Source organism: Equus przewalskii, chromosome 4, assembly GCF_037783145.1.
Source record: "Equus przewalskii isolate Varuska chromosome 4, EquPr2, whole genome shotgun sequence".
NCBI classification, from domain to species: Eukaryota; Metazoa; Chordata; class Mammalia; order Perissodactyla; family Equidae; genus Equus; species Equus przewalskii.
Window position 1 is genome coordinate 90,687,893 of NC_091834.1, and position 13,269 is coordinate 90,701,161.

General features: G+C 38.1%; 1 protein-coding gene across 2 annotated transcripts in view; it reads right to left on the reverse strand.

Moving 5' to 3' along the window:
* Positions 1-13,269, reverse strand: part of PTN (pleiotrophin) — a 101,604-nt gene that overhangs the window by 19,585 nt on the left and 68,750 nt on the right. For both annotated transcript variants that reach the window (XM_008526533.2, XM_008526535.2), the window contains exons 2-4: positions 5,597-5,712; positions 4,600-4,773; positions 2,313-2,474 (exon numbers count right to left, since the gene is read on the reverse strand). In XM_008526533.2, the coding sequence (XP_008524755.1) occupies positions 2,313-2,474; positions 4,600-4,773; positions 5,597-5,711 (451 nt within the window). In that variant the 5' untranslated portion in view covers position 5,712. The remainder of the gene's footprint in view (positions 1-2,312; positions 2,475-4,599; positions 4,774-5,596; positions 5,713-13,269) is intronic.

The window sequence follows — 13,269 nt, forward strand, 5'->3', positions numbered from 1 at the left end:
TCTTCCTCTATTTTGTATATGGAAGCCGCCAGAGCGTGGCTTGATGAGCAGTGTGTAGGTCCGCACCCAGGATCTGAACCTGCGAACCCCGGGCTGCCTAAGCAGAGCATCAAACTTAACCACTATGCCACCGGGCTGGCCCCCTGAACCAAACTTTTAACCTTCATTACACATTGCTAGATGGGAAAATTTAAAAATGTGAACTATCCACCAGTCCAGTTGAAAAGGTGTCCTCGCTTAATGTGTTTACTGAATATCCTGAGGGGTCTTTCTTAATCATGTCCCCGCTTTGTCTTATTTATTCCAAACTTTTCAACATTTTTCATATTCACTTAGTCACACCACCATCCACCACCTAACCACTCTCCCTTTTTTTTCCCCCACCCATTAAGGTGAAGTTTCTCTCACCCATAAGAAAGAATAAAGACAGAGTGTATGCGTGTGTGCGTGTGTATGGTGTCTGTGAATTTCACACTAGAGCAGTAATTCTCAATTTTGGCTGATATTGAAATCTTTTAAAGGAGCCTTCTAATTTTCAAAACTACTGATGCTGATTTAGTCGTTCTGGGTTATGCCTGGGCCCTGGGATTTTTGTAAGTTCCCATGAAACATTCTAACGTGCAGTCCATGCTGAGAACCACTGTGCTAAAACATGGAGACTTCTTTAATTCCTTTTCTTTTCCACTCTATATTTATGCTGAATATTTTGGTTCTCTGGCTGGCTTAAAAATAAATTAATTCGAAAACTATATCTTTGAGTTCTTCCAGCTTTGGAAATGTTTCACTAATTTTCATCAGATCTATGTAGTTGTCTCCAGACAAGTGACATTTGCAAAGGTGGCACACTCACTCACTGCACCGACCCCAGGCACATGTCATTCCTTCCAAAAACACTATAACCAGCAGAGATTTCCATAATCTGGAAGGGCAGCCTGCATCCTAGATTTGTCATCTGTGGTCCAGCCTGCTCTTGGCCATCCTGAAGTTGGAGGTAACCATTTCTAAGGACAACTCCATCAGAGGCTGAAGAGTTAGGTCTGTGAAATGAGTCCTTTCTGACCATCAGCAGCAATTTCCCTATTTTCATTTATTACACGCTTCATGGTCATTTTTCTGAGTTTCTCCTTATGGTTAATCTGGCTAGTATAAATTTTCAGGTCCATTTTAGAGTTCAGATATGAGCAGAGGCCAAGAAGGTATTTGATTTAGAGATCACTGAGGCCCATTGCATTAGTTTGCTAGGGCTGCTGTAACACAGAGTAGGTGACTTAAACAAAAGAAATTTGTTTTCTCATAGATCTGGAGGCTGGAAGTCTGAGGTCAAGGAGCTGCAGGGTTGGCTTCTTCTGAGGCCTCCCTCCTTGGCTTGCAGATGGCCGCCTTCTCCCTGTGTCCTCACACGGTCTTCCCTCTGTGCCAATCAGTGTTCTAATCTTCTCTTCTCAGAAGGACACCAGTCCTATTGGATTAGGGCCCACCCATATGACCTCATTTAACTTCAGTCACCTCTTTGAAGGCCCTATCTCCAAATACTGTCACGTTTTGAGGTACTGGGAGCTAGAACGTCAACCCGTGAATTTTGGGGGGACATAATCCAGCCTACAACACCTATGAATAAAAGAGTTTAATACCCCTTGTCTTCCCTCAGGTGGGATCCTATTTGTATAAAACCGTGACCATGATGTTTGTTTTTGGTTTACTTTCTCCAGCATGAGGAGCAGAGTTTGACTTTCTGGGAATGAATAGAAAGAGAGCTATGCATAATTAATAATTCCATGATAAATATAGTTGGTAAGCTAACCTACCTAATAAAATATAAAGGCTCTGAAAGAAGTATAAGAAATACAGAACCTATCAAGTTATGCGGTGGAAAAAGAAAAAAATGTAAAATAACTATACATGTGAAAATTATGCATGTTGGATAATCTAGGAGAGATTTGATTTTAAATTTTCTGCCTCATGATCTTTGTGAATCTGTTCCTACTTGTTAAGATGTAGTCCCAATTTAGGGCTGAGAATATATAGCCACCATTCAACAACTGTCTTAATTGGCCTGTTTTGCTAAGTTGTTTATTTGTGCTAGGCGACTGTTCCCACGCCCCTATCTGTGCAGGGGACTTCAATTTGAACTCATCAATCGCCTGCTGAAAAGTACTTGTGTGATGCTCAATATACTGGGCTTTTTCAATCCCTTTCTTCAGGTAATTCACCAAGATTTCCTTCTGGAAAATTTGAGTTTCCACCTCTGAAGATCCTGCCCACGTCCATCAGTCCCTTCATATTAAAACTGTGGTGTAATGGCAGGAACTCACCTTGAGGTTTGGGCTTAGTCAGTTTGCCACAGGGCTTGGAGACGGTGACTGTCTTCTGGCAGTCCGCGTTGTGGAGGGCTCGCTTCAGACTTCCGGTTCTGGTCTTCAAGGCCGTATTCAGGTCACATTCTCCCCAGGCCTGGAACTGGTATTTGCATTCCGCTAAAGGTAGGATAGGACCAGACAGAAGTCTTAGAAAGACCCACTTGTAGTGCCATGAAAATAAAGACGTATTTTTGTTTTCAACTCTTTGTATTGAGATAATTGTAGATTCGCATGCAGTTGTAAGAAATAATAGACAGAGATCCCAATATATCCTTCATCCAGTTTCCCTCAATTGTGATATCTTGCATAACTATAGTCCAATGGCACAACCAGGAAAGTGACATGGACACACTCCATGGAACTTATACAGGTTTCACATGGACTCATTTGTGTATGTGGGTATGTGTGTATTTAGTTCTGTGTGACTTTATCCCATGTGGATAGAGTGAACACCACCACCATTAATATACAAAAGAGTTCCAACACAAGAGTCCCTGGGATTATCCTTTTATAGTCATAGCCTGGCTACCTTCCTCCCTTCCATCTCCTTAGCCCCTGGCAATCACTAATCTGTTCTCCATCTCTATAATTTTGTCAGTTTAAGAATATTATATAAATGGAATCATACAGTATGTAACCTTTGAGATTGTTTTTTTTTTCACTCAGCCTAAGTTGTGTGTATCAACAGTCTGTTCCTTTTTATTGCTGACTAGTATCCCATGGTATGGATGTACCACAGTTTGTTTAACCATTTACTAGTTAAAGGATATCTGGATTGTTTCCAGCTTTTGGCTATTACAAATAAAGCAGCTATATACATTTGTGTACAGATTTTTATAGGAATATAAGTTTTCATTTCTCTAGGATAAATGCCCAGGAGTCAAACCATTGCATTGTATGGTAAACACAAGTTTAGTTTTGTAAAAAACTGCCATACTCTTTCCCAGTGTGGTTGTACCATTTTACATTCCCATCAGCAATGTTTGACTGATAGAGTTTCTCCGCATCCTTTCTCACATTTGGTGTCATTTTTTTATTTTAGCCATTCTGATATGTGTATAGTGTATAGTGATATCTCTTTGGTTTTCATTTCCATTCCCCTTGTGGAGAAAAGATGTTAAATATCTTTTCAGGTGTTTATTTGCCACCTATATATATTCTTTGGTAAAATGTTTGCTCATGTCTGTCCACTTCTTAATTAAATTGTTAGTTTTGAGAGTTCTTTATATATTCTAAATATAAGTCCTTCAAGACATGCTTTTTAAAAGTTTTCATAAGTGGATTTTTAGGGTGCCCATATACAATTTAAGACCAAACATATCTGAATTTCACCATGCCTTTATAGAATTTATCTCCACTCATAAAAAGTACCCCAAAGATTATAGAAAATGAAAAAGATATAGTGTATATATTCATTGTGCTTCTTCACTGTCCTGTAATTTCTGTAGAACAGTGAGAACATTTTGGGCATGATGTCCTATCATGGCTAAGAAGAACAAAAAGTCTAGAATTTGGAAAAAACAGGTAATTTGGGTATTCAGTAGTGGGTTTAAGGTTATAAGCGTTGAAAGATTCCTTTTTAACTAGGTAGATGAGGCCAGCATGAGACTGGCAATGTTCAGTGAGAGACAAGACTATGAAAAGTGGCTATGACCATCCTCACTGGGTTTGAGAAGTAAATCTGTGAACCAGTATAGAGGGTGGGGAAGGACCTAAAGACAGAGAGGGCCTGAAAGTAACAGAAAGAGATCTCAGGGAGGGGGAGAATAAATAAGAAAAATGGAAAGGAAGATAAAAGGAACTTAGAAACAGAAGAAGGAAAGAAAGGAAAGAGAAGATAGATCAATGAACACTGTTAGGAGGGATCAAGGGTCTACTTTATGTCCCTATTGGTAAGGCAGTGTTTCTCAATGAGGGACTATTTTTGACCCCTACAGGACATTTGGTAACATCTGGAGACATTTTTAGTCCTCACAGTTGGTGGAGGCGGGGAATGTTACCTGAAACTACTGGGTAGAAGCCAGAGATGTTGTTAAATATCCTAAATGCACATACTGAAGCTGAGAAACCCTGGAGTTAGGTAAGACGTCTGGTTATCTGATAAATTAAACAGTAGTAACTTCAAAAGTAACTTACTATTTAAATTAAATAGTAGTAACTTCAAAAGACATTTGGTGAAAGAATGCAAGAATTATCTCAGAGTGGAAGATTAAATCAACAGGACAGTAGGGGTGGGACTCACCTCCGAATTGCTTTTTCCAGTTGCAGGGGATCTTACATCTCTGGGTCTTCATGGTTTGTTTACACTCAGCTCCAGTCCGGGTGCCCTCCCGGGTGCCCAGCCCACAATCTCCGCTGGTGGGCACGCACACGCTCCACTGCCATTCTCCACAGTCAGACTTCTTCACTTTTTTTTCTGGAAGGAAGGAAGAAAAAATAATTAAGTTCATTCCTGAGCACCTTCATAGCAGGTTCTATGCCTTTTACCTCCATCTTCAGTGTCCAATAAATAGTAGGAACTTGATAGGTGTTAGCTGAAGGCTTGAATCAATGATTGACCAAGAGAAGGGAGAAAGAAAACTGAGGAAGGAGCTAGAACTAATATTAATTTAACTCTGACTAAGTGCCTGGGGCTGTGCTAAATAATTTGCTGACATCTCCTTTCAGAAGTGAACATTTCTGTAAAAGAGACAATGGTCAAAAACAGGTAAACCTAAAAAATGAGAAAACATTCTATTAGAAGTAGCAGTTGTCAGATTAGCCATTTCAATGCAAGTCCCTCTTCCTTTTTCTGTCTTATAGATGGAATGGCATAATGTAAGTGTAGTGGATCACAGATGTAAACAGACTCCACAGCCTCCTTGTGACATTGGGAGTGACATAGAAAATGTGCTTTGTCCTCTCTGAGTTTCAGTTTCCTCCTTTGTAAATATAAGATAAAGCAAAAATTCCTGCAGAACTATTTTTGAGGAAGAGAGGCAACATAAGTAAAACTACTGATTGCTGGTTGATGTTCTGTACATAGTAGCTGCTAATACGACCATTATGTTAATGACCACCATCTATATTTCAGGACTTACAGTGGGGGGAAAATCAGAGGAGATGTCATTTAGCTTCCTGTAAATACTTGAAGGAAGGAAGAAAGGGAGGAAGGGAAGGAGGAAGGATAGAAATCAAGTAGTTGGATTAGATGGACGGTAATCAATGAAGAGTCTTGCCTTCATAACCCCACTGCTTACCTGGTTTCTCTTTCTTCCCTGCTTCAGCAGTGTCCACAGCTGCCAAAATGAAAATGAATGCCAAGAAGGCAGCTGCGAATTTTCGACGCTGCTGCAGGTGCTGTTGGGACTGCATTCTAGGAATAAACAGAGAAGCAGAAGAAAGTGGTGTCAACCTAAGTCAGAGGAAGGCTCAGTGAACTCCTTGATGAAGGGCTCAATTTTCCACTTTTGGAATACTAGATTTTGGGAAATTTATATCAGTTATCTTGGACAGAAGTCTATCTTTTCCCTCCAACAGCCGCTGAAATAAGTGCTCTTCTGCAAGCAGTCACATACTCACTGACAAAATACAACAGTTCTCCATATAACACTTCACACAACCATTTGCTAAGTACGACTCAAGAATTATGGAAGCAGAAGATTTCTGATGACATGGCTTTGAGCAGACTCCCAAAGTAAATCTTGCTGATAGTGACACTTGGTAATGTCAATAGCTGTAGTCATCTTCATAACTCCTGACAATTCCTAGAAACAACCGTGGTGTTGTAGTCCATGTAATTTGAGTGGACACAGTGAATGGATTATCTGTGCAAGTATTATATTTACTGTTAGCTTTAGATGCACCAATAATGACCAACATCTCTGTTTTTTTGTATTCTTTCCCGTGATCGTGACCATCTCATCATTGTTGTTTCATTAATCATTGGTCCACTGAAGAGCGAAGCACAAAACAGAAGTAGAGCTAGCACACCTTTGATATATATCAAACACACATAAACTCACATGTCCTGAAAATGCTCTAAATTCTAGGATATAATGAAAAGTCTTTAAACCCACTCATAATCTGAAATTCTCCACATTTGATATGACTCAAAATCTCAAAATAACATTATAAAGACTCCCATAGAACTTTAAGTCACTTACAAGAGCTGAGTGTCAATATGGTCACCTTGCCAAACACACTTGAGGAAGTCTCAGTCGAAGCCCCAGGACAACCCATTTCCCAATGGCTTCACTATGTCACTAGCTTCAGTAACTCACCTGGCAGTTATTTATCTTCATCTGCTGGGTTCATGATGACTTCATATAAAAAGGACAGTAAGGTTATTAGCTCTGAGGATTTTTTTCCAGAAGTGGTAATAGATTAGTTTAGATATTTTTACATTCTCTTGATTGTAAACAATAAAACCTCTCATATCTATAAAGGATTGAGATAATTCTCTTCTGCAACTTCTTTTTCTCAGTCAAAAATATCTAAAAAATGATTTTCTTATTAGTTAATTTGTTTCCCTTTCTGTGACATTGGAAATGGTATCCTTTATTGGTGTTTTCTTTTTTTAATTGATGACTTTGAATTTCATTGCACAGACGAAGTATATTTTATTTACCAACTAAAATTAATATTTTGGTCATTTGGTCCTTTCATTGAATCCTGATTAGCTACTCACCATCTCTATCACTTACAAAAATCTTATATTGGGTGCTTTGTTCTTCCTCCTAATGCTAAATTTTTATAATTATACCTCACTGATGGTCACACAGGAAAGTTCCTATTGGTTCTTAGACTTTTCCTATGCCTTTTCACTGAGCATGAATGATATGAGAAGGCAGTCTAGACCTACTGATTGGCAAGTCTTCTCACAGTTGAGTACCCTGGTGCATCATACGACTACACTTCTTCATCATATATTCAAATATCGTTTAAAATTATTAGGTATAAAGTAAACCAAAGTGGAAGTCTTCTGTTGCTTTCTCCAAAGCCCGTCTTAGAACCTAGTAACTCAGTAACTAGCCACTTTGGAGACAGAAATTTTTCATTTGAGTTTTCTTTCCTTTCTTTCTTTCTTCCTTCCTTCCTTCCTTCCTCCCTCCCTCTCTCCCTCCCTCCCTTCCTTCCTCCCACCCTCCCTCCCTCCCTCACTCTCTTTCTTTCTTTTTTGCTGATGAAGATTGGCCCCAAGCTAACATCTGTGCCAATCTTCCTCTATTTTGTATGTGGGTCCCTGCCACAGCATGGCCACCGACAGTGGTATAGGTCCTCACCAGCCCAGGAACCTGATGGGCTGCTGCGAAGCAGAGTGCCAAATTTAACCTCTAGACCACAGGATGGGGCAGCTCCCTCAGTTGAGTTTTCCTACAGGAGAAGTTAACTTTTCAATTCAGAACCTTTACATTTTCATGCATTCTTTCCAAGTGAGAATTTGCCTTCATCTTTAACAATTACCTACTAAAACCTGAAGTATTTAGATTGTGAATTAGATTATTGTGTGAATTCAGAAATTCCAGCTGAGAAAGCACAGCTCTTGAGAGAACCTGCTGACCAAGCAATGGGGTGATCCTTGTAGAGCCTTGTAACATACACAGCAGGAAGAGAGGTCAGGAGCACCTCAGAACCACTGAAGCAACACAGCCACCTGGCAGAAATAGAAAGAACTCTCCCTTCCATAAATAACACAGCACAAACACAGAGTTATTAATGGAAAGATGCTTTCACTGGCTAATTTTAACCTTGGCATTTCTAGTTTTACATTGCTAAACTCTTACTTTTATAATTATTTTTGAAAAGCTTTCTCTTAATCAAGTTAAATGCACTTAGTTTCAAGGAAAAAAATCCCACACAGGCAAGAGTTTCTTAACCATATAAATCTTCTTTTGAGGCATAGAATGGTCTATTAAACAAGTTATCTTAACTGAAGTCTGAGCCAAGCGGAATGAAAAGGAGAAAGGAATCGGGGTGAAATTTGGAGAGTTAGTAGAATGAAAATATACTCTATCTACTCCTGATATTACTTAGAACAATTCAGAACCTTAAAAAGTGGGTAAATTGTGAATTTCAGCTTTTAGATGTTCTACGGAAAAATGCTCACAAGTCCATGTGTACAGGGAGTCACCTGTGTAAAATATGTGATCAGCAACAGGTTAGAAGTGGAGCATATTTTTCTTCTCGATCTCTTCTCTCTTTCCTCCTATTTTGCCTGCCATTCTGCTTAAGCCTATATATTGATAGGTTACATTTTTCTGGGTAGAGAAAATGAATAAAGCATATTTAAAAGAAGAGAGTAAGGAGGTTTAGAACAGGGATGATTACAATTATCCAAAACTTCAAGTCTGCCCAAACAATACCCAATTAGCATGTTGGTGCCTTACTATTGTAATAAATCCTTAAGTAATTAGTACATGTATAGATAACAGTTCCCTGGCCTGTGGTATCTGCATAATTGATTATTTATTTGTCCTTAGCCTCAAGTAAAGGCAAAAGCTCTGGATATAGTTTCCCCCTGGCTGCTCTCCAGCAGGGTGCTAGATGAGCACAGAGACAAGAACATTGACCTTAAGGAAGTAGTCAGGATCATGACTCATTTTTCACACTGAGGAAAATAAAACAGTGGAAGAAGAAGCCTTGCTAAATTGGCTCAGTTCATTTGAATAATTTACTTATTTTCACCCCCTTATACTGCTATCTTTCCTTGTACCTACCTTGAGAGATTTAATTTTATAGGGCTTAATGGTCAAGTTGAAGACTACGATACGTGGACACTGGTGTCTGGAAATTATTGTTCAGTTATTTCAATCACTAATAAGTCTGAAGCTCAAAGTTTAAAGGAAATTAAAGTTAAACAGACCAACTCAGGGGAAAAGTGTTAATTTACTGAATCTTGATCTCTTCTGTAGAGAAATAGTTGATTAGAAGGAAAAAAGAGCTCTCCTTACCTTTAGTATTTTAATAGGATCTAGGGCTTTTTTTTTTTTTTTTGAGGAAGATTAGCCCTGAGCTAACTACTGCCAGTCCTCCTCTTTTTTTGCTGAGGAAGCATGGCCCTGAGCCAACATCCGTGCCCACCTTCCTTTGCTTTATATGTGGGACGCTTACCACAGCATGGCTTGCCAAGCGGTGCCATGTCCGCACCCGGGATCTGAACCGGCGAACCCCAGGCCGCGGAGAAGTGAAACATTCGAACTTAACCACTGCACCACTGGGCCGGCCCCAATAGGCTCTAGAATTTTTTAAGATAACATCTAGTGTAAACACAAGACAAGGACGTTGAAATATGTCCCTTAGTGATCTTGCTGGAAAGACTAACATGGGAGTTGGAGGCAGAAGCTTTGGCTTAAACTTCAGCTCCACCATATAATTTTCGGGATGTCCTTGTACAAATCACAATCATTTGCACCTCTGTTTTGACATCTGCAGAGTAGGATTATTTTATAACAACTACTTGAGAGGCTTGTTGTGAAAATGCAAGATGCAGACAAAGAGCTAACCCAGAATATTAAGAAATACATTATTAGTTGATGAATAAAGTTAATTCACTCCTACACTAAAGTACTTCTTTTTATTGAGAAATAACAATCATTACACTCTGAACTATCTAATATTATCCACAAGCAAAAGACAAAATAAAAAACAAAGAAACAGAGAGAGATATGATTGAATTAATATCAACTAAAGATTCGTTCAGCCTTATCGGCACAAACTCATTCTGCCTTTTGACTCCTTGGAAGGTTAAAATAAACTCAAGGATCTTCATCCTCAGTGTTTCCTTGGAGTTTGCTAAAGTCAAGAGGTTCCATCTTGAAAATTAGGAAAATCTGGATGCAATTTAACTTGTACCAGATAAAAAAATAATCTCACTTTTCAGCTGTGTTTTATGCTGATTGTGTGGCGAAACCATTCCACCTTTTTCTTTTTATTTCAAATAAAAAGCACAGGGCCCCATCACCTGGATGCCACTCAGTAAAATTTTTGCTAATGAAAAATGGCTCCAAAACATGGCACCAAGTCAGAGGAATTAATATTCATCCTAAAATGATGTCTCAGCTTTTTGTTTATGCCATGGGATATGAAATTCACTGAAGAAATTGGACTGCAAACAACAACTAGAATCTAAAGCAGTGTCATACATATGAGAATAATCAGTGAATGATTTGCAGTGCTTCTGCATCATACATTACACATCACTAGACCTTTCTGGATATTTTGTGATCTACTTGCCTAAACTCCTGTGAAATAGTAATTTTTTGACCTTTTAATTGTAAAATAAAACGAGAGACAAAAAAAAACACACAAAGCAATTACATAGCTCAGTGAATTATTATAAGATAAATTATTTTTCCAGTCACATCTGAAGGCTTTACATATTCCTCATCCTAATTATAGCCCCATCCCTCCAAAAGTAACTTATTTAGCAATCACTTCTGTGCATTTCTTGAGGGTTTTATTCAAGTGTGCTTCCCTAGAAATGTCTAATTTAAAAGACAGAGATGTCTTTTACATTGCTTTTATTATACAAGTTTGTCCTCCACTCCTTTCTTTTTCTTGCTTTTTACTTTTTACGAAAACCAGGCCATTTAATCAATAGTATCCCATTTTCTGGATTTTGATGATTGTAAATGCATGACGCAATTCAGCGTTCCTCTGTTCAGCTGCAAATTGGCAGCTGGGTGCAGAGGCTTAACCAGACTCAAGTGCTATTCCTTTGGAAAAACTGGAAGTGGTATTGTGTTCTTTCACCAGGAGTTACATAATATTTGGTCTTTGCTCTTTTGTGATGTTAACAGCCATTGGCACTCCACCATTAGTGATGGGATATTATGGACTGAATGTTTGTGGTCCCCCTCAAATTTATATGTTGAAACTCTACACTTGTCTATGTAATAGTAGTAGGAGGTAGGGCCTTTGGGAGGTAATTAGGATCAGATGAGGTCATGTGGGTGGAGCCTTCGTGAATGGGATCAGTAGCCTTATGAGGCCCCCCAGAGAGCCTGCTTTTTCTCTCTGCTCTTCATCATGTGAGGATACAATGAGAAGTCAACAGTCTGCAACCCAGAGGATGGTTCTCACCAGAACACGACAATCCTGGCACCCTGATCTTGAACTTCTAGCCTCCAGAAAGAACTGTGAGAAATAAGTTTCTGCTATTGACAAGCCACCCAGTCTGTGGTGTTTTTGTTATAGCAGCCTGAGTTTACCAAGACCTAGGGGCTGCAAAATGGTGATATTCTAAGTCTATCCTTTCCTTTTCACTTATTATTTGAGATAATTTTAATAAGAGATGAGATGTTCCCCTCATCTATTATTTTGTTATGCAGTATACAGTTCATAAGAACAAGTGGGATAAATGCTTGATTATTTTCCTTTATTTACCTAATTTTCAAGATTATGAATTTGTTGCCCATCATAATTAGAATATGGCCAACAAATTTTTCTTTTGTGTATTATTATAAGCGCATGGATTTATTCATATTGGATGGGTTTTAAGCCACCACATTTTTAACCTTTATTGAAGCTCTAATTGTCCCATCTTTGGCCAATGTAAGCTTCATTCAGTTGGCCCCTGAATTCTTTTGACATGATCCTTGTAATCTTTGACAACATCCTTGCTATCTGGTGTGCCAAGATCTGGTGTGCAAGGTCTATCTTGCACATTTTCTACCCCAGACCTGAAATCAACCATTCCTTCAAGAAGCCTTGTTTGTTTTTAGGGTAAATAATATTTCCAAACTGAAATCTGGATGCTAGGGATGCTTGACATTACTGAGTTGATCCTTATTTCCAGGCCTTTTTCTGTGAGCAGAGCCAAGAAAGAACATAGGGCATGACAGAATTAAATATTAAACAATAAAACTATTGTTTTATCACACTATCTCCTTTGATCATTTGGCATTGATCATTTGATTTATCCCATATTACAGAAACAATAGTCTCAGAATAACAATATTAATACTAAAACCACCAATTATGAATCCTAAAAGCAGTTAAAATTGTTTTATCACACTATCTCCTTTGCCCTCATTTTCGTGGTTGCTCAATATCTATGTCATCAGAAATTTTAGCCATTGTATACTACACCATCTCCCCTTTAATTCTCATTAATCTTTGTTATAGAAGCAGCTATATATTTAAGGGTCGCTACAGTCCTTATGTTGACATCTCTCTAAGCATTTTGTTGGTCTGAAACGACTAGCAGAATTCTTAGAAAAGCTGTGGAAACATTATTACTTGAGTTCTTGAGTGCTGATAACAGATTATCCAGCCCTTTTGTCCTTGAGGGTCAGTTTTGCTGGAATGTAACATTCTTGGCTTACAGCTTTTTTCCCTAAGTATCCAAAATATTATCTTCCATTTTCTTTCATCATAAAGTGTTGCAGTTGGAAAACCTAATAACAATCTAATTTTTTTCTATGTAAGTAAAGTATTATTTTTGCTGAGATGACCAAAGGATCTTTTTTCTTTAAAATGCGATAATTTTCCTAACTTATACTTTGGCATTGTTCATTTGGGGTTGATAACCTCGCATAATCATGGGCTCTTCTAATAGTCAGCTTTAGATCATTTCATCGTTTTTTATTTGAATGAGAGTTTTCAATATAAGTTCTATTACCTTTCCTTGGTTTTCTTCTTCAGGATCTCATTATCTGTGAGTTGATTCTTCCTTGACTATTTTCATTATTTGTGCTTTTATCTCAAATCTTTTTTATCAACATTTTTTTAAAAAATTAAAATAGTCTGTTTTTATCTTCGATTTATCTTAAGGTATTGTGTTTATTCGATCTTGTGTTTCTTCTAGTTTAGTCTTCATTTCTAAACTATTATTTTTATTTCTAATTCTCACATGAGTTCTGTCACCTCATTCCTGAGTTTTTCTAGTTATGATTTATGATTTTCTCTTACATCTCGTATGATTTCCTTG